Raw genomic sequence first — 21,035 nt, forward strand, 5'->3', positions numbered from 1 at the left:
ACCTTGGCCTCTTAAAGTGCTGGGATTACAAGAATGAGCGACTGTGCTCAGCCCCTTACGGAAGATTTTCATGTCATCATCTTATCAGTAAATTTTTCCCAGAAACGCATGGATTCCCTATTACAACCCCACAGTTTTGTCGTACATACCTCTCTGAATAGCCTGTGGTCTTCAGAATGGTTTCAGTATCTTTGCTGGTCTCTTTTTTCCAGTAGGAATCTGAATTGTCATCCCAGCTAGAGAAAGAACTGCTCCTTAACTCCGCTGGTTCGTCAAAGTACCTGTATGAGCAAGAGCACAGCAGTGACTTGGGAAGCTGACACTCGTCCTGGGCTCTCTCACTTCTACGGATGTGGGGGATGCCTCCCTGAAGTTAGGGGCAGCCACATATCTAGGTCTGGCCAATGAGACAGGAGCTGACACGAGGTGTGTCATGCCTGTGTTCAATCTTGCTTCGTCCTATCTTCCCTAGCCACGTGGAAGAGATCGTGTCTTCCAGGTGCTACAGTCTCAGGCAGGTGAAACCTCCATCGGTCCGGATAATCAAGGTGACACACGTAGGACAGGAACCCTAGAGAACCACCTGCACCCTCAGCTGACTTTATGTGAAAAAGAAAAGCCTTTGAGATCTGGGAGGACGTTTGTTACCTTGGTATAACCTGGCCTATCCAGAAAACAAAGGACATCTTTAAATGTTATCCACCACAGGTTACTCATTTCATTTTCTTCAGGTCTCGTTCTGCCTGGTTAGGCAGTCACAAATAACACTGCTGGGTCTGGAGAACTGACTCTGTATGAGGAGCTTCTTGTTGCAATCCCTTCCATGTTAGGCACATTGAATGAAAATGATATAAATCATGCTAATTAACCTTCTCCTGGAGTTGGATACAAAGCTACAGATCATGGATCACTGGACCATTCTGCAGACACTCTTTCAGCCTGGAGCCTGCAGCAAACTTGATCTGATTTGCAAGCATCTCTGGAGAGCCTGGCCTTGGGATCAGTTTACAGTTTAATTAGCCAATTATCACTGAGCAGGGTATTGCTCAGAGAGCAGCACTCGGTGGCAGCTTTTGGTCCTGTGTGATTAGAGAAAAATCTTTGACCAAGAGCAACAAAGCCTGCCTGGAACAGGAGAGAGTGACAAGTGAGGTGGATGCGCTACGGCCTTGAGAAAAAGTGACAGTCGGCCAGCCAGGCACGGTGCCCATGCCTGTAATCCCAGCACTTTGGGAGGCCGAGGCAGGTGGATTGCTTGAGCCCGGGAGTTCCAGATCAGCCTGAGCAATATGGACCAGCCTCATCTCTACAAAAAATGCAAAAAGAAAAAAACATAATTAACTGGTTCCTGACCATCTCTGGGGATTAAAAGAAAAAAATTAATGGGGCATGGTGGCACACCTCCCAACTGCTTGGGAGGCTCACCTAAGCCTGGGAGGACAAGGCTGTGAGGAGCTGTGATCACGCCACTGCACTTCAGCCCAGGAGACAGGATCACCTGAGCATGGGAGGCTGAGGCTGAGGTGAGCCGTGATCATGCCACTGCACTCTAGCCCGGGTGAGAGAGTGAGATCCAGTGTCAAAAACAACAACAACAACAACAGTGACTGTGCCATGCCAGAATTCATGACAGCTTAGGATGGAAAAGCAGTGTGATCAGAGATACACACCTCAAGGAGGCAGTCCAAGAAGCTCAGAGAAGAGGCAGATCCCAGGGAGGTGTAAGGAAAGAAGGGTGACAGAAGCGCATGGAGGCCTTAACAGACATCGCCCAGGCTTTCTCCAGGGTAAGGGCAGGAAACAAGGTGAGCACCAAGCTCTGTGCTATTAGGAGCTGCACAAAAGGTGGAGATCACAGGAGGTCAGAGGGGCTGGTAGCCAAAGGCCAATACAAGAGGGACGCAAGAACCCTAAGAGCAAAGAGGCCAGGACCTAGGTGAGCTAAGATCTGAGTAGAGGGAAATGCTAAGAACAAATCTACTCTTTCTTGGCAGAAAACGAAACAAAAAAGAGACAGAGGATAAACTTGCTGTTTAGAGCAGATGGAATGATATTACATCCTTAATAGACAGAAAGTAGAATTTCTAAATGTGGCTTCTGCCTTCTCTGGCAAGAAGGTCATTAAGCGCCGGGCGTGGTGGCTCAAGCCTGTAATCCCAGCACTTTGGGAGGCTGAGGCGGGTGGATCACAAGGTCAAGAGATCGAGACCATCCTTGGTCAACATGGTGAAACCCCGTCTCTACTAAAAATACAAAAAATTAGCTGGGCATGGTGGCACGTGCCTGTAATCCCAGCTACTCAGGAGGCTGAGGCAGGAGAATTGCCTGAACCCAGGAGGCGGAGGTTGCGGTGAGCCGAGATCGCGCCATTGCACTCCAGCCTGGGTAACAAGAGCGAAACTCCGTCTCAAAAAAAAAAAAAAAAAGAAGGTCATTAAGCACAAATCTTGTTACACTAGCATCTTCTCCTTGGGAAAGAAAACGCAGTGTTCAAAGTGTATCTGGATTTCAGTTAGAAACCGACCAGGCTCTCCCTCTGGTTATGAGTGGATCTGTACTGTACCCAGGCTCTGCTTCAAGGAACAGAGACAACGGATCCCCTTGCAGAGAAGAGAGATCACGACATTGAAGGAACTGGAAGTTACATCAGAGGAAAGGTTCAAACGATGCAGGATGTGTGCTAGCCTGGAAGGTGATATTCACATGTTTGAGGGGTTTATTTAAAGGGACCATGAAAAAACTAAGACCAATTCAATGAGGAGTTTTAAAGCTACTTAATAAGCACCTGTGAGGAGTCAGGCGCTCTGCTAGGGGAAGACACAGGGCAAGAAGGCACATTCAGCTCCTGCCCTCATGGGGCTTGTGAACTGGCTTATGGAAGGGAGGCTGATTTGAGCGCAGAAGCCTCAGAGTGTTCATGAAAGGCAGAATTTCTCAGGGAGCTGCCTGGGACCAAATGGCTGCCTTGAGGAGAAGGAAGGATGCAGTAGAGGCTGGATGGCCCAGGAGTGGGAAGAGTGGGTGTCAGCACCGGACTGACAGGGTGCAGGGTGAGGGTGGGCTGGAACTTCCAGGTTCTTTATGACTCTGAGATGCTGGCACTTAGAATTTTGTAGATTTAGTAACACTCTAAGGAAATAACATTCTTCATTCTTTTTTTTTTTTTTTGAGGCGGAGTTTCACTCTTGTTACCCAGGCTGGAGTGCAATGGCGCGATCTCGGCTCACCGCAACCTCCGCCTCCTGGGTTCAGGCGATTCTCCTGCCTCAGCCTCCTGAGTAGCTGGGATTACAGGCACGCGCCACCATGCCCAGCTAATTTTTAGTATTTTTAGTAGAGACGGGGTTTCACCATGTTGACCAGGATGGTCTCGATCTCTTGACCTCGTGATCCACCCGCCTCGGCCTCCCAAAGTGCTGGGATTACAGGCTTGAGCCACCGCGCCCGGCTGGTTTTATCTTATTTTTAATAGAAACAGAACTCTTTCATAATTCATGATATTAAAGTTCTAATGGGCTAATGAATCATTTGAAAGCAGTAAGAGCTCTTCATGGAACCAATATCTTTGCTTTCAGAGTCCATGTTTATTTTAACCTCAGTTGCCAAAGTACCTAATAGTACCCCTGTGCTACTAATGGTGGTCACCCTACCAAGGAGGACTAGAGAGGGCATCTGTGTTCCTATTAGACAATCTGTAGGTCACAAGAAACGACACACCTAAGTCTCTCTGGCAAGAGTTCAGGAAGTGTGGTCTAGATAGATATGCCATCTGCTCCCAGGTTTTAAACCATAAATAACTGTTTCACAGCAACAGTGGCTGCTACGGCTAACTCTTTTGACTAAGCCCTTGAAGAACGAGAAGTCTGAAAGATCGCTGAAGCCCGTACAAGGCAGATGAAGCCTCACGGCGCCTGTCAGTGGCCGGGAGCCAGTGAGAATCTCTGAGGTTTCCATTAGGCACCTCACTTAGACCTCTCTTACCAACCCGGCTACCAAGCAACAGTACTGATTTCAATTAAACTTTCTCTCTTTTTTTTTGGACAGGGTCTTGCTCTGTTGCCCAGGCTGGAATGCAGTGGTGTGATCTAATCTCACTATGACCTCTGCCCCCCCAGCTCAAGTGATCCTCCCACCTCAGCCTCCCAAGTAGCTGGGACTACAGGCATGTGCTACTATGCTTAGCTAATATTTTTGAATTTTTTTTGTAAAAATGAGGTGTCACTATATTTCCCAGTCTGGTCTTGAACTCTGTGGGCTCAAGTGATCTTCCTGCCTCAGCCTCCCAAAGTGCTGGGATTACAGGTGTGAGCCACCATGCCCAGCTTAAACTTTCTTTATGTTCCTATACTATCAACGGCAGAGGTTGCTAATAAGCAGTGAAATAATGAAAGATGCTGTGGAGAAGCCACACAGGCAAATACAGACCCCGTACTGCCAAGAGTGTCCTCTGACCCAGACGCAGTCCCTCATTTAATATTCATATTTGAAATGATTTCACATGCATGCAGTTTCCAAATCAAATAAAAAATTTAGTTTTATTCTGTGTAAAATCTATTTATGTACCTTTAAAAGACATGATTTGGGTATCACTTCTGAGTAAAGTGAAACTTGGTGCATTATAAAGGCTGCAAAGGATAGGCAAATATAAAACCATTCAAGTCTCAAAGTACCGACATGGAACACCAATAAACTACATTTTTTTTGTTTTTGTAAAATCGCTGGACTTGAAATAATTTGGAGCTATACCTAGAGACATTGTTAAGGATAGTATTCTTTATAAAGTTCCTTGTCTATAAACATTGATTGGAAAATTTATAATTTCACAATTAGATTCTATTGTCTCTTAAACTGAGTTTCTATATTACCATATAGCAGCTAAGAGCCAAGCACCACTGTAAATGTGCTATAGTATTTACAGTATCCTCACACAACCCTAAGGGGTAGGCACTGCTAGGGTCCCTAATTCACAGATGAGGAAGCTTATAGCACAAAGAAATTAAATAACTTGGCCCAGGTCACACATGAGTGAGAGCCAGAATTCAGACCCATGCCATCTGGCCCCTGGGCCCCCATTCTTACCCCTCTGTTCCTGAGATGTGCCGTGCCTGTTCCAGTGAAATCACAGGTTCATTTGGTGCTTTTTTCGCAGACCTCCCCCTGGGCTGGGCAAGCTCTTGAGGAAGCCTTACGAAGTGAACTGACTAAAGCTTCAACGTGTTCTCTTTGCCCTGGCAGGCCACTTGACCGTGAACTACTCTCTAGTCTGCTTCACACTAGAGTTATGCATCTTGTCTCCATCAGATAGTGAGTGTTGAAGGAGAGGAACCTAGGCTTTACTCTGGGACCCCCTCAAGGTGCAATCACGATCCTCATTAGTCAATACACACACAGAGAGAGTTTATTTAACACTCTACTCTGGCCGGGCGCGGTGGCTCAAGCCTGTAATCCCAGCACTTTGGGAGGCCGAGGCGGGTGGATCACGAGGTCGAGAGATCGAGACCATCCTGGTCAACATGGTGAAACCCGTCTCTACTAAAAATACAAAAAAAATCAGCTGGGCATGGTGGCGCGTGCCTGTAATCCCAGCTACTCAGGAGGCTGAGGCAGGAGAATTGCCTGAACCCAGGAGGCGGAGGTTGCGGTGAGCCAAGATCGCGCCATTGCACTCCAGCCTGGGTAACAAGAGCGAAACTCTGTCTCAAAAAACTAAAAAAACAAAAAAAAACAAAAACAAAACAAAACAAACAAACAAACAAACAAAAAAAACACTCTATTCTGCCACTTGGAGTTTTCTGAAACTGGCATTCTGAAACACAGAAATCTACTGAAGCCCTGAGAAAGAGCGGTGTAATTTTCCAACTGCTAGACTAAAACAAAGTAACATATACCTTCAGAATTGGGCAGATTTCTCCAATTTCAAAACTTAAATAAACACATCTCTCCTACCTCTAATTTTAATCACAGTTGCTGATTTTATTATCAAACATTTTAATATTAGCATACATTGTCCTTTCACAAATGTTTCTCTAATTTTTATTCCAAAGAATAGCCTTGGCTCCAGCTAAAGCTTTTAAAAACAATGAAGTAAATTGATTTGGAATTTCTCCTAATGCAAATAAACTAATAAATCCATACTAGTCTCTGCTTTTCAAAATGACACTTTAACAGTGATTTTTCATAGAATACCTTGAGCTGGAAGTAAAATATGAATCATCACTGTCATCATTATACTTTTTTCTTGGTTTTGCCACGATGGGTGATTCTTGTTCTATGGTCTGCATATCTGAAGCCACTGAATGTGAAATACCACTTGAGAAAACAGAAAAATATATAAATCAGTAAGTTCACAAACTTGTTTTTCCAAAATAAAAAAAGCTTTCAGCTACATGTTGAACAAAGACAAATTTATGAGTGGTTAAAAACATAAGCAATAAAGCAAAGGTTTTCTGGTACAAGCTACCAAAAATGCTAAAGTTCTGTGAGGGCTGTATCTACACAAAACGCGGTCACAAATACTGGTTATGTTCACGGCCTCCACTCTGCTGTGTGCTTCATGAAGAGTCAGACCTTTTTCCTTTTTTTAAAGAACCAAATTTGAAATTTTGCATGTCATACTGAATTAGAGCAAAGCAAAAACAATTAAAGAAGATAAGGAATAACAAGAAAGTATCTCTAAAGTTGAAAGTAACACAGTCCAAGAAAAATCCATTGATGATTCGCAAACTGGCTTCGATTCTGACTCCAAGAAAGCAGTCTCACATACCTTCTGCAGTTTCCAAACCCCATGCCAAGTCTGTCTGAGTCAACGTGTGTTTTGCCACTCATGTTCATCTTTTCGTCTTTCTTCATCTGAATTTCAAGATCCTTATAGGCTAACCGTAGTGACGAAACACTGCCAAAAAACCAAATGCTCCTTAATTGAGCTTTAATCCTTTGTTCTTATATTAAAATAGCAAGCAAAATTAAACATGAAATGTATACTTTTAGCTTCATGATTTTTTCCATAATTAACCATTATGAAGGCAAGTTGGCGTTTTTTCTACCAGCCTTTTTTGACTGGACGCTTAAGAAAATTTGAATGAGCTTACAGCCACTTTCTCATTGCTACTCAACCTGTATCACTGTTCAAGTTTAGTTCACATTACCTGTTACTGAATAACATAATGTTTACCCAAATCACTTCTATATGGGATAATGAAAAGCAGGGTTTCTTACTTGGACTAATATTTTATTACACTTCCACATTACATATCAAATCATGAGGTTAGTCTCACTAGTCTGTCTTGATTTAAGATAAATAAATAAACATAAATTTGACTTCACAAGTACATCAATTAAGGAGCAGTTACTTAATTGTAAAAGGATCCTTCAGTTTACAGAAGAATTTCTTGTAGGAGACCTCTAGGCAATCAGGCATTTAAAATGGAATAGTCAGGCCGGGCATGGTGGCTCATGCCTGTAATCCCAGCACTTTGGGAGGCCGAGGCGGGTGGATCACGAGGTCAAGAGATCGAGACCATCCTGGTCAACATGGTGAAACCCCGTCTCTACTAAAAATACAAAAATTATCTGGGCATGGTGGCACGTGCCTGTAATCCCAGCTACTCAGGAGGCTGAGGCAGGAGAATTGCCTGAACCCAGGAGGCGGAGGTTGCGGTGAGCCGAGATTGCGCCATTGCACTCCAGCCTGGGTAACAAGAGCGAAACTCTGTCTCAAAAAATAAAATAAAATAAAATGGGATAGTCACTTATCAGCCCACAGTATCTTTAGCACTACTAGTCATATACTGCCCTTCTATTGAAAATCAAATACCTGCCACAAGCGGGACACCAAAGGGGTAAAAAGATGTACAAAACATTGTCCTTGCTCTCAGATTTCTAAAAAATACAATAATGACTTAATTTTCCATAAAGAAAACTATGCCTGTATAGCAAGAACAGCAGTACTGTATCATATTTTAGTGAGACAGCAACATTTCAGGGCCCTGAAAAATGATATACCTACCTTACAAGGATTTCTAAGTTACCATCCACTTTATAAAAGCATGTAAAATGTCATGAATTTGTGGTAAAAGAGGTTTTGTATAAATTCCTAGTAATACAAATAAATTTCTGTGTAGTAACAGGGAAGGACAACAGAATTTCTTTTTTTTGAGACCGAGTCTTGCTCTGTCGCTCAGGCTGGAGTGCAGTGGCACGATCTCAGCTCTCTGCAACCTCCGCCCTGTAGGTTTAAGTGATTCTTCTGCCTCAGCCTCAGCCTCTTGAGTAGCTGGGATTACAGGCGCCTGCCATCATGCCCAGCTAATTTTTTTGTATTTTTAGTGGAGACAACCATATTGGCTAGGCTGGTCTCAAACTCCCGATCTCAGGCCATCCACCTGCCTCAGCCTCAAAAAGTGTTGGCATTACAGGCATGAGCCACCATAACCAGCCCAGAATTTCTTACTAGGAAAAAGTAATCTTGCTTTTGCTGTTTCTTTTCTTTAATGAGTCTAGCAAGATTTCTTTGGTCTGTTTTCACATGGCAGTTTGTTTTCCTCACTCTTTCTACAGAAAGAGTTACGGCTATTTTATTCCTTAACAAATAAATAGTACTCTTTCAAGTATAATTTTTGGAGGAAAAGAATAGCTCTGTTTAAAATCATGAATACATATAATTATAGCAACAGATTCCTCTGGAGAAGATGAATGGGGATGAAAAGGTTCTGCTAGAAAGATGAGAGATGGGAAAGTTTTCCTTCCTAGGTAATCTGACATGGGACTGGGTCACTCACTAAAAGCATGCACTTTAACATCCAGGCTTATGAGAATATCTGTCTGGAAGCACCAGCAGAGTTAAGAAGTCAGAACACCCCAGCACTTTAGGAGGCCAAGGCAGGTGAATCATTTGAGGTCAGGTGTTCCGGACCAGCCTGGCCAACATGGTGAAACTCCGTCTCTACTAAAAATTGAAAAAAAAAAAAAAAAAAAAAATTAGCCAGGCATGGTAGTGGGCGCCTGTGATCCCAGCTGCTGGGAAGCTGAGGCAGGAAAATCACTTGAACCCAGGAGGTGGAGATTGCAGTGAACCAAGATAGCACCACTGCACTTCAGCACAGGCAACTGAGCGAGACACCATCTCAAAAAGAAGAAGAAGAAACGAAGGAGGAGGAGGAGGAGGAGGAGGAGGAGGAGGAGGAGGAGGAGGAGGAGGAGAAGGAAGGAAGGAAGGAAGGAAGGAAGGAAGGAAGGAAGGAAGGAAGGAAGGAAGGAAGGAGAAAGGAAGAAGAAAGAAAGAAGAAGAAGAAGAAGAAGAAGAAGAACAATAACAACAACAACCACCACCCGGCGTTTCTCAGAACTCCAGGAGTGTTTACGGGCACCGGCTCAAGGGAGGACTGCGGCCCGAGGAGCTCTGCCTCTTCCTTCCTTCCTACCAAGTGGGCACACTGAGTACAGGCTGGGAAACTGCTAGAAGGAAACCAGGACACTGCATGGGCCATTTGCTTTCATATTCTGACAGTACAAGAAACAACACTGCTCTGACAGTTTACTGAGCTGAAATAACTTTTCTTTACAGCCCTTAAGAAAAGTAACTTGCCGTCGGGTGCAGTGGCTCACTCCTGTAATCCCAGCACTTTGGGAGGCCGAGGTGAGCAGATCACAAGGTCAAGAGATCAGGACCATTCTGATCAACATGGTGAAACCCTGTCTCTACTGAAAATACAAAAACTAGCTGGGCATGGTGGCGGGTACCAGTAACCCCAGCTACTTGGGAAGCTGAGGCAGGAGAATTGCCTGAACCTGGGAGGCGGAGGTTGCAATGAGCTGAGATCGCACCACTGCACTCCAGCCTGGCGACAAAGGGAGACTCCGTCTCAAAAAAAAAAATTAAGTTGCAAAACAATGCTCATGTATTAAGGATAAAACAGCTGTACTTTCTACAGGTTTGAGTGGCAATGGTGGTAATTAAGGCACAGTGGTGTGGCTGTTCTGAACAAGGCCACAAAAGTTGCCAAACTGGCTTCTCAAATCAAATTCGTAAGTCCTGCGATCTGCATCTTTGTTTTTGTGATGTACTAAACACTCCTAGTGAAAGATACAAGTAAAGGCCGATTGTTGCTTCTCGTTTTCAGGAAGACTGGCATGTTAATATTTGAAGTAACAACCACACTTCACTGCACCCAGCTTACCTGCAGCTTTTCAATCCAGTTTATCTGCAGGAAGGGAGCTGATCAGGCCCGATTTTACACATGCTCTGGGAAAACCTCAAGCACGAGTAATCTGGACAGAGCCTACTCCCAAATACCAAGAGAAGCCATTGAAACACTCAACTCTAACTCTTCCCTTTACCAGGAGCAAAAACTTAGTAAGAGAAATAAAGTCTGTGACAAGTCAACATAAATTTTTTTTTTTTTTTTTGAGACGGGGTTTCGCTCTTGTTACCCAGGCTGGAGTGCAATGGCGCGATCTCGGCTCACCGCAACCTCCGCCTCCTGGGTTCAGGCAATTCTCCTGCCTCAGCCTCCTGAGTAGCTGGGATTACAGGCACGCGCCACCATGCCCAGCTAATTTTTTGTATTTTTAGTAGAGACGGGGTTTCACCATGTTGACCAGGATGGTCTCGATCTCTCAACCTCGTGATCCACCCGCCTCGGCCTCCCAAAGTGCTGGGATTACAGGCTTGAGCCACCGCGCCCGGCCCATAAATTTTTACACAAACATTTCAAACCACATTCAACAGTTCTGTGCTGCCCCCTATGTTCTGTGAGTTAAATGGCAAGGAGAAATAACTATCAATTTCAAATTATTTGGGCTTACCTTATAAACACCTTAGCAAACTATCAGTATGAATAGTAAGACAGTGTGAAAAGTAGTTGCACTTATTGAGCACCTACTATGCATCAGGTACTGTTTGATGCACTTTTTTTTTTGAGGCGGAGTTTTGCTCTTGTTGCCTCCTGGGTTCAGGCAACTCTCCTGCCTCAGCCTCCTGAGTAGCTGGGATTACAGGCACGCGCCACCATGCCCAGCCAATTTTTTGTATTTTTAGTAGAGAGAGGGTTTCACCATGTTGACCAGGATGGTCTCGATCTCTTGACCTCGTGATCCACCCGCCTCGGCCTCCCAAAGTGCTGGGATGACAGGCGTGAGCCACTGCGCCCAGCCTGTTTGATGCACTTTAACAAGCATCTATGCTATTAAACTAATCCTTAAAAACAACCTCATAAAATAGGTGTTACTATTTTCTTCGTCTATAGTAACTCAAGCTAAAATAGATAAAATACACATGAAAATAAGAGAAAACACCACTAAAAAAACACATGCATAAAAAGTAGGAATCCAGGTTACTTTTCCTCTCTGAGGGTATGCACCCCCTGCCTTCCTTCTCCTGATCTTTGGTACGCCGTCACAGTTACCAGAAGGCCATCTTTCTCTTCTGACTTCCACAAGCGGAAAGCTCTCAAGAGCCTCACAAATGTCTACTGAAAACCAGTCTCTTCACTGGCCTCCTGTCTTCCAGGGTCCTTCCCACTCTTCGTGGCCTGGATAACACTACAGAACGCACTTTCCCGAGATGCCCCTTCATCACAGCACTGCTTAAGGAGCTCTACCTGACTCTCGGGTACGTGGACAACCACAGCCTCACTTTAAGGTGCTCCACGTTATTGTTCCAACTCCTCCACTTCAGGCAGGCCCCCGACACAAGATAATTCCACCTTCTTCATTCTCGGAAACTCTTCCTTCTCTCTGTCTCTCCAAGATCCAAGCTCAGAACCTCTGGAGACACCACCAGAGCCATAGTCTTCCATCATATGTTCAGAATTGATTATGGAGACATAATTCACATACTGTAAAACTCACCCTGTTCAATACATGATTCAGTGGCTTTAAGCACATTCACCAAGTTGTGCCACCATCACTACCAACTCCAGAACATTTTCAGCAGTCCAGAAAGCCGCCTGCACACATCAGCAGTCACTGTCCCTTTTCTCCTCCCCTCAGGCCCTGGCAACCACTAAGTTGCTTTCTGTCTTTATGGATTTGCCTGTTCTGGATATTGCATATAGACAGAATCATCATGTGATCTTTTATGGCTGGCTTCTTTCTTAGCATAAACTTTTCTAGGTTTATCCATGTTGCAGCACATATCAGGACTGTATTCCTTTCTGTGGCTGGGTAATATTCCACAGTATGGACATACCACATTTTGTTTATCATTTATCAGTTGGTAGACATTTGGGTTGTTTCTACTTTTTAGTTGTTAGGATTAATGCCACTATGAACATTCAATTCATGTGCAAGTTTTTGTGTGGTTGCACAGATGTATGTTTTAATTTCTCTTGAGTATATACTTAGGAGTAGACTGGCTGGGTCACATGGAAACTTTACATTTAACTTTTTGAGGGACTGCCAAACGGTTTTTCACAATACTGGCACCATTTCACACTGCCATAAGCAATGTATGAGGGTTCATATTTTTCTACATCCTAGCCAACATTTGACATCCTTTTTTTTTTTTTTTTTTTAGATGAAGTTTCGCTCTTGTTGCCCAGGCTGCAGTGCAATGGCGTGATCTTGGCTCACTGCTACCTCCACCTCCCAGGTTCAAGCAATTACCCTGCCTCAGCCTCCCGAGAAGCGGGATTATAGGCGCCCACCACCACGCCCAGCTAATTTTTGTATTTTTAGTAGAGACGGGGTTTCTCCATTTTGGTGAGGCTGGTCTTGAACTCCCAATCTCAGGTGATCTGCCCGCCACAGCGTCCCAAAGTGCTGGGATTACAGGCATGAGCCTCTGCGCTGGGCCCTGACTTTTTTTTATTATAGCTGCTGTAGAGGGTATATAGTGGTATCTTTTTTTTTTTTTTTTGAGACGGAGTTTCGCTCTTGTTACCCAGGCTGGAGTGCAATGGCGCGATCTCGGCTCACCGCAACCTCCGCCTCCTGGGTTCAGGCAATTCTCCTGCCTCAGCCTCCTGAGTAGCTGGGATTACAGGCACGCGCCACCATGCCCAGCTAATGTTTTGTATTTTTAGTAGAGACGGGGTTTCACCTTGTTGACCAGGATGGTCTCGATCTCTTGACCTCGTGATCCACCCGCCTCGGCCTCCCAAAGTGCTGGGATTACAGGCTTGAGCCATCGCGCCCGGCCGGTATAGTGGTATCTTATTGTGGCTCTAATCTGCATTTCTCCAACTCTAATAATGTGAAGCATCTTTCATGTATAAACACCTCGATCCATCTCCATCTTTCCTTTCTCACTGATGTCACCCCAGTCCTGCCCTTACAGCTTCAACCTTTACAGCTTACAGCTTCGTCTCTTTCCCTTCCAATCCATGACAATGCGTTATCAGTTTTCATAAAACTAAACTTCGCAATACCCTTCCCTACCCCCCGACAAAAATACATGGCATTTGCAAAGCAAATCTTGGAGTTCTAGAATAGTTTTATTTCCTGAAAATGTATTAATATAATGAAATTGAACTTACATTGATTCTTCTTTAGGTGCTGCCTTGGCCAGGTCTTCCTGCTGCTTCATTTTATCCACAGCTTGAGCTTGTTTTTCAATTTCATTAAAGCATGTATTTGCCAGTTTCTGCGCTCCCAAATTTCCTTTTTTGGCCCCAAGCTGGAAGATGCATAAGACTACAGTCTACAAGAGTTGTCCGAAAGCTTTTGTAACTACAACTAACATTCCCTGAGGGTTAGGACCTGCCAGGCACTGTGATGAGCACTTTACGCTTATTCTGTGCCTTAGTCCTCACAACTCTGTGAAGTTAATATTATTATAGGAGTCCCTCAGCATGGGGGGACTCGTTTCAGGATCCTGTAGGTGATAATATAAATCTGCAGTGATCAAGTCCCTTACATAAAATGGTGTAGTGTCTGCATTTAACCAATGCATACCCTCCGGTGTACTTTCAATCATCTCTAGGTCACTTTTATACCCAAACAATGTACATGCTACGAAACAGTGCTACTTCTGTGTCTTTATTTGTATTATTTTTACTGTTGTATTGTTACTTTTTATTTTTTACTTTTTTTAAGACAGGGTCTCAAGCTGTTGCCCAGGCTGGAGTACAGTAGCGTAATCTCGGCTCACTGCAACCTCTGCCTCCTGAGATAAAGCAATCCTCCCTCCTTAGTCTCTTGAGTAGCTAAAACTATAGGCACAGGCCACCAAACCCAGCTACTCTTTGTATTTTTTATAGAGACGGGATTTCATCATGTTGCCCAGGCCGGTCTCGAACTCTGGGGCTCACGTGATCCACCTGCCTCGGCCTCCCAAAGTGCTGGGATTACAGGTGTGAGTCACTACACTTGGTCTATTGTTCCCCCTCACCCCCAAATATTTCTGATCTGCAGTTGGTTAAATCCATGAATGCAAAACCCCTGGATACAGAGGGCTGAGGAAAATAAAGCTCATAGAAGTTAAGCAACATGACCAGGATCACACAGCCAATAAATGGCAAGGCCAGGATTCAAACTCTGCACCTGCCTCCAGAGCTAGTGCTCTGCAACACATCACTGTATCTGAAAGCTCACCAGAGGACTACCCTCTAAGCCTCACGAGACATCATTGCTTTTTGAATCACACGAGCAGGAGAGAAATCCCCAGGGGACCTTTGTTAATTTTTTTCAGAATTTTGTCATAGAAAAAAAGTTAAATAATCATTCTAAAAAAAATTTGCTAAGTATAACATTAATCTCTCTGAACAAAACATACACTCCTTATATCAAAGCCACATTTATCATAAGATGGTTCAAAAGAATAAAATTAAAATGACAAAGTGGCTTTTAGTTTTAAACTTTAACTACCAGGTATTTTATATATAAAGTACAGAATACTCACGCCTTTTTTAGCTTGATTTGGTTTCTTTTTTATGATAGAGGAAACCTCTGCCAAAAAATAAAAATCAAAGTCAGACCAATAGAAATAATTTTTCTTTTTTGGTGTCTTTTAAAATTCTAAGACAGTGCACTTTATTAAGAGATAACATTTTCTACATTAGTCTGTCATCCAGAAGACTCAAGTTGATGATCATATTTTAGATTAACAAGGCCGGGCGCGGTGGCTCACGCCTGTAATCCCAGCACTTTGGGAGGCCGAGGCGGGTGGATCACGAGGTCAAGAGATGGAGACCATCCTGGTCAACAAGGTGAAACCCCGTCTCTACTAAAAATACAAAAATTAGCTGGGCATGGTGGCGCGTGCCTGTAATCCCAGCTACTCAGGAGGCTGAGGCAGGAGAATTGCCTGAACCCAGGAGGCGGAGGTTGCGGTGAGCCGAGATCGCACCATTGCACTCCAGCCTGGGTAACAAGAGCGAAACTCTGTCTCGGGGCGGGGGGGAAAAAAGAGATTAACAGAGCTTCCTCAAAATGGAGTCCTCAGTATTTCCATGCAGTCTCTAAACTCAGAGAAGATGGATTTTTTTTTTTACACCACACAGAAGAGAAATAAAGAGCCTGAGCTTGGCCCATATTCAGTACTACCTCAGCCTCCCGGGTGCCCACCACCACGACCAGCTAAGCTTTGTATTTTTAGTAGAAATGGAGTTTTGCCATGTTGACCAGGCTGGTCTTGAACCCCTTACCTCAGGTGATCCACCTTCCTTGGCCTCCCAAAGTGCTGGGATTATAGGTGTGAGCCACCAGGCCCAGCCCACATTCAGTACTTTCTTCAGGAACATTTAAAAACGTGTATTACAGCCGGGCGTGGTGGCTCACGCTCCTAATCCAAGCACTTTGGAGGCCAAGGTGGGCAGATCACCTGAGGTTGGGAGTTCAAGACCAGTCTGACAAACACAGTGAAACCCCATCTTTATTAAAAAAAAAAAAAAAAAAAAAACATATTACAACAATTTTTTTTTTTTTAAAGACAGGGTCTTGTTCCGTTGCCTAAGCTGAGTGCAGTGGCATGACCTCCCAGCTCAAGGGATCCTTCCACTTTGGCCTCCTGAGTAGTTGGGATCACAGGTGTGCACCACCACATCTGGCTTTTTTTTTTTTTTTTTAAGAGATGGGGTCTTGCTATGTTGCCCAGACTGGTCTTGGACTCCTGAGTTCAAGTGATGCTCCTGCCTCAGCCTCCTAAAGTGCTGAAATTTTAAGTATGAGCCACCATGCTGCAACTCTTTTATTAAGTTCTACCCGTCAAAATCTTTAAAAAACTTTTCAAAAAAAAATTTTTTTTTTTTTTTTTGAGACGGAGTTTTGCTCTTGTTACCCAGGCTGGAGTGCAATGGCGCGATCTCGGCTCACCGCAACCTCCGCCTCCTGGGTTCAGGCAATTCTCCTGCCTCAGCCTCCTGAGTAGCTGGGATTACAGGCACGCACCACCATGCCAGCTAATTTTTTGCATTTTTAGTAGAGACGGGGTTTCACCATGTTGACCAGGTTGGTCTCGATCTCTCGACCTTGTGATCCACCCGCCTCGGCCTCCCAAAGTGCTGGGATTACAGGCTTGAGCCACCGCGCCCGGCAAAATTTTTTTATTTTTTAGAGATGGTCTCACTCTATTACCTAGGCTGGGGTGTAGTAGTGAAATCAGAGCCTACTACAGCACTGAACTCCTGTGCTCAAGTGATCCATCCCAGCCTCCCTAGTAGCTGGGAATACAGGCATATGCCACCAGGCCTGGCATTTTTTTTTTTTTCTTTGTAGAGATGGGAGGATCTCACTATGTTGCCCAGTCTGGTCTCAAACTCCTGGCCTCAAGTGATCTTCCTGCCTTGGCCTTCCAATGTGTTGGGATTACAGGTATGAATGATCATACCCAGCCCCAAAACTTTAAAAATTATAATTTCCCGCTGGGCACGGTGGCTCACACCTGTAATCCCAGCACTTTGGGAGGCCAAGCTGGGTGGATCACGAGGTCAAGAGATCGAGACCATCCCGGTCAATATGGTGAAATCCCGTCTCTACTAAAAATACAAAAAATTGCCAGGCGCGGTGGCTCAAGCCTGTAATCCCAGCACGTTGGGAGGCCGAGGCAGGTGGATCACGAGGTCAAGAGATCGAGACCATCCCGGTCAACATGGTGAAACCCCGTCTCTACTAAAAATACAAAAAATTAGCTGGGCATGGTGGTGCATGCCTGTAATCCCAGCTACTCAGGAGGCTGAGGCAGGAGAACTGCCTGAACCAGGAGGCGGAGGTTGCGGTGAGCCGAGATCGCGCCATTGCACTCCAGCCTGGGTAACAAGAGCGAAACTCCATCTCAAACAAACAAACAAAAAAAAAAGATAAGAATGTGCTTTGATAGGAAAAGATAGCATAAAACCACAAACAGCAAAAGATTACAATGTTTAGCCCTAAGTAGAGAATAATGTCATTTATTACATTTCAAGTGTGAAAAAGATGTTTGTAGGAGTTTCTCTTTTCATCACTTTCTTTTAGATTTGTATTGTAGTAGTCACATAAACTGCTTCCAATCTCTGACAAGTCTAATACATGAGGAAAATGTCAGGAATATTTGTTTTTCTTTTTTTGAGACGGAGTCTTGCTCTGTCACCAGGCTGGAGTGCAATGGCGCAATCTCAGCGCACTGCAACCTCTGCCTCCTGGGTTCAAGCGATTCTTCCGCCTCAGCCTCCAGAGTAGCTGGGACTACAGGCACGTGCCACCACATCCGGCTGATTTTTTTGTACTTTTATTAGAGACGGGGTTTCACCATGTTAGCCAGGATGGTCTCGATCTCTCGACTTCGTGATCCGCCTGCCTCGGCCTCCCAAAGTGCTGGGATTACAGGTGTGAGCCACCACGCCCGGCTGGAATATTTCTTTTGTGTGTGTATGTGTCTCTCTGTGTGTGTGTGTTTGTTTTTTTTGAGACAGTCTCGCCCTGTCACCCAGGCTGGAGTGCAGTGGCACGATCTAGGCTCACTGCAGACTCTGCCTCCTGGGTTCACGCAATTCCCTGCCTCAGCCTCCTGAGTAGCCGAGATTATAGGCGCACGCCATCATGCCAGGCTAATTTTTGTATTTTTAGTAGAGATGGAGGGTTTCACCATCTTGGCCAGGCTGGTCTTGAACTACTGACCTCGTGATCCACCCAACGTGGCCTCCCAAAGTGCTGGGATTACAGGCGTGAGTCACCGCGCCGCCTGTCAGGAACATTTCTAACAGTTTAGTTATTTTCACCAAAGCAGCTGCTTTCCAACGAATGCAGTGTAATATGCACCAATTAAAATCTAATTCCTTCATAAGGAAAGGTTTAAGACTAAGTTCACCTATGATAAAATTAGAAAGAGAAAAAATGCTGAGTTCTGAGTAAAAAGGAATGGTGTAGGTGTTCTGGCCAGTTTATTTCGGGAATGTGAGCCAGCGCAACATAAACTCACCAATGAAAAACACCAGCAACCATATTGGCTAAATGTACACATTGCTCCCTTTTTTTTTTTTTGAGACAAGGTATCACACTGCCACCCAGGCTGGAGTGCAGTGGTGTAATCACAGCTCACTGCAGCCTCAACTTCCTGGGTTCAAGTGATCCTCTTGCCTCAGCCTCCCAAGCAGCTGGGACTACGGGTGTGTTCCACCACACCCGGCTAATTTTTTTTTTTTTTTGGTAGAGACAGGGTTTCACCATGTTGCCCAGACTGGTCTCAAACTCCTGGGCTCAAGCAATGCAATCACCTCAGCTTCCTAAAGCGTTAGGGTTACAGGCCTGAGCCACTGCACCCAGCCACATTGCTGGATTTTATATTATCAAGCTGGTTAAAATGTAGCGTCTTTGATGGAAGCTTGAGAGATGAATAAAAAACATATATATAGCATCTTTTGCTTAATGAAATCTGATTAACAGATTCGGTCATGATGCTATATTACTCCATCAGGTGAGATGCCTAGGCCAAATGCAAGAGGGTTTATTTTTTTTTAATGGGTTGTACACTTCAGATTGAAATGCAGGCTTTTAAGCATATTACCTAAAGTAGCCTTTGTTGGTACATTAAGACCTTCCACACTTGGTCCTTGTTCTTGTCCACCTGAAAATTCAAAACATTGCTATTAGTGCAAAAAATAAACTAACCTAATTTGCTTTTGAATGTATAATAATTCAACCTGCTCAGTGCTACATATCTTATCCAATTTTGCCAACAATCACCTATCTTTTTAGCTCCATATTCTATTTTATTGTTTAAGTATTTTGATGTAAAAGTCCATTAAAGTAGAAGTGTATTTTTAATCCAATGGCTTTATAGAATAAAAATGTTAGTCATCTCTTCAACTAACAGGATTCAGAATTCTACCTTATGATCTGGTGTTTCAAAGTGACCTGTCATAAGATACTTAGTACGTCTGTGTACTATATACTCAATGTATATTAATATTTGGAAATTCTAATACCAATTACATCGATGATAGAAATGTAAATTTTCAGTTGCCAAGAAATCTGCCTTATTTATTCTATTTTAACTAAAAAGGGATCCTGGTTAGCAACTCTATTAAGCCTTCATTAAAGCCTAGATACGATGGCTCATGCCTGTGATCCCAGAACTTTGGGAGGCCAAGTTGGGCAAACTACCTGAGCTCAGGAGTTTGAGACCTCCCACCTTGACCTCCCAAAGTGCTGGGATTACAGGCATGAGCCGCCACGCTCAACCATACTTTGTTATTTTAATTTTATTTATTACTTTAAAAATAGATAAAATGTAGGCTGGGCATATAGTAGTTTATGCCTGTAATCCCAGCACTTTGGGAGGTCGAGGCAGGCAGATCACTTGAGGTCAGGAGTTTGAGACCAGCCTGGCCAACATGGTGAAACCCCATCTGTACTAAAATATACAAAGATGGGGGCCAGAAGCGGTGGTTCACAACTGTAATCCCAGCACTTTGGGATGCCGAGGCAGGCAGATCATGAAATCAAGAGCTCAAGACCAGTCTGGCCAACATGGTAAAACCACGTCTCTACTAAAAATACAAAACTTAGACAGACATGGTGGCAGCCACCCGTAATGCCAGCTACTTAGGAGGCTGAGGCAGGAGAACTGCTTGAACCCGGGAGGCAGAGGTTGCAGTGAGCCGAGATCATGCCATGGCACTCGAGGCTGGGTGACAGAGCAAGACTCCATGTCAAAAAAAAAAAAAAAATCTGAACAAAGATTAGCCAGGCATGACGGTGCACACCTGTAATCCCAGCTACTTGGGAGGCTGAGGCAGGAGAATGGCTTGAGCTCAGGAGGCTGAGATTGCAGTGAGCCAAGATCACGCCACTGCACTCTAGCCTAAGCAATAGAGCAAGACTCCATCTAAAAAAAAAAAAGAAAATTAATGTAGTCTATCCATTCAATGGAATATTATTTAGCTACAAAAAGGAATGAAGTACTCATAGCGGTTAAAACAAGAATGAACTCTGAAACAAATTATAAGCTTAAAAAGCCACTCACAAAAGACCACATATTATATAGTTCTATATATACGAAAGGTCCAGAATAGGCAAATCCATAGGTACAGAAAGGAGACTCATGAATGCCAGGGGCAGAGGGAAATAAAAAGTGACTATTAATGGCTACGTAGTTTCTTTAGGCTGCTGAAAATATTCTTTTTTTCTTTATTTTAGAAATATATGATATGGGATTTTTTTTTTTTTTTTTTTTTTTTGAGACGGAGTTTCGCTCTTGTTACCCAGGTTGGAGTGCAATGGCGCGATCTCGGCTCACCGCAACCTCCGCCTCCTGGGTTCAGGCAATTCTCCTGCCTCAGCCTCCTGAGTAGCTGGGATCACAGGCACGCGCCACCATGCCCAGCTAATTTTTGTATTTTTAGTAGAGACGGGGTTTCACCATGTTGACCAGGATGGTCTCGATCTCTTGACCTCATGATCCACTCGCCTTGGCCTCCCAAAGTGCTGGGATTACAGGCTTGAGCCACCGCGCCCGGCCCTTTTTTTTTTTTTTTTTGAGAGAAGGGGTCTTGCCATGTTGCCAAGGCTGGTCTTGAACTCCCTGGGCTCAAGTAATCCTCCTGCCTCAGCCTCCCAAAGTGCTGGGACTAAAAGTGTGAGCCACCATGCCCAGCCAGAAAATATTCTGAACTTCGATAGTG

At 44.3% G+C, this 21,035-nt stretch overlaps 1 protein-coding gene across 1 annotated transcript in view; it reads right to left on the minus strand.

Moving 5' to 3' along the window:
* Positions 1–21,035, minus strand: part of ARFGAP3 (ARF GTPase activating protein 3) — a 67,910-nt gene that overhangs the window by 14,970 nt on the left and 31,905 nt on the right. Inside the window, exons 7-12 of the mRNA XM_039462984.2 lie at positions 18,917–18,976; positions 14,840–14,886; positions 13,476–13,615; positions 6,764–6,892; positions 6,187–6,309; positions 150–281 (exon numbers count right to left, since the gene is read on the minus strand). Coding sequence (XP_039318918.2) covers positions 150–281; positions 6,187–6,309; positions 6,764–6,892; positions 13,476–13,615; positions 14,840–14,886; positions 18,917–18,976 — 631 coding nt within the window. The remainder of the gene's footprint in view (positions 1–149; positions 282–6,186; positions 6,310–6,763; positions 6,893–13,475; positions 13,616–14,839; positions 14,887–18,916; positions 18,977–21,035) is intronic.

Source organism: Saimiri boliviensis, chromosome 21 (assembly GCF_048565385.1).
Source record: "Saimiri boliviensis isolate mSaiBol1 chromosome 21, mSaiBol1.pri, whole genome shotgun sequence".
NCBI classification, from domain to species: Eukaryota; Metazoa; Chordata; class Mammalia; order Primates; family Cebidae; genus Saimiri; species Saimiri boliviensis.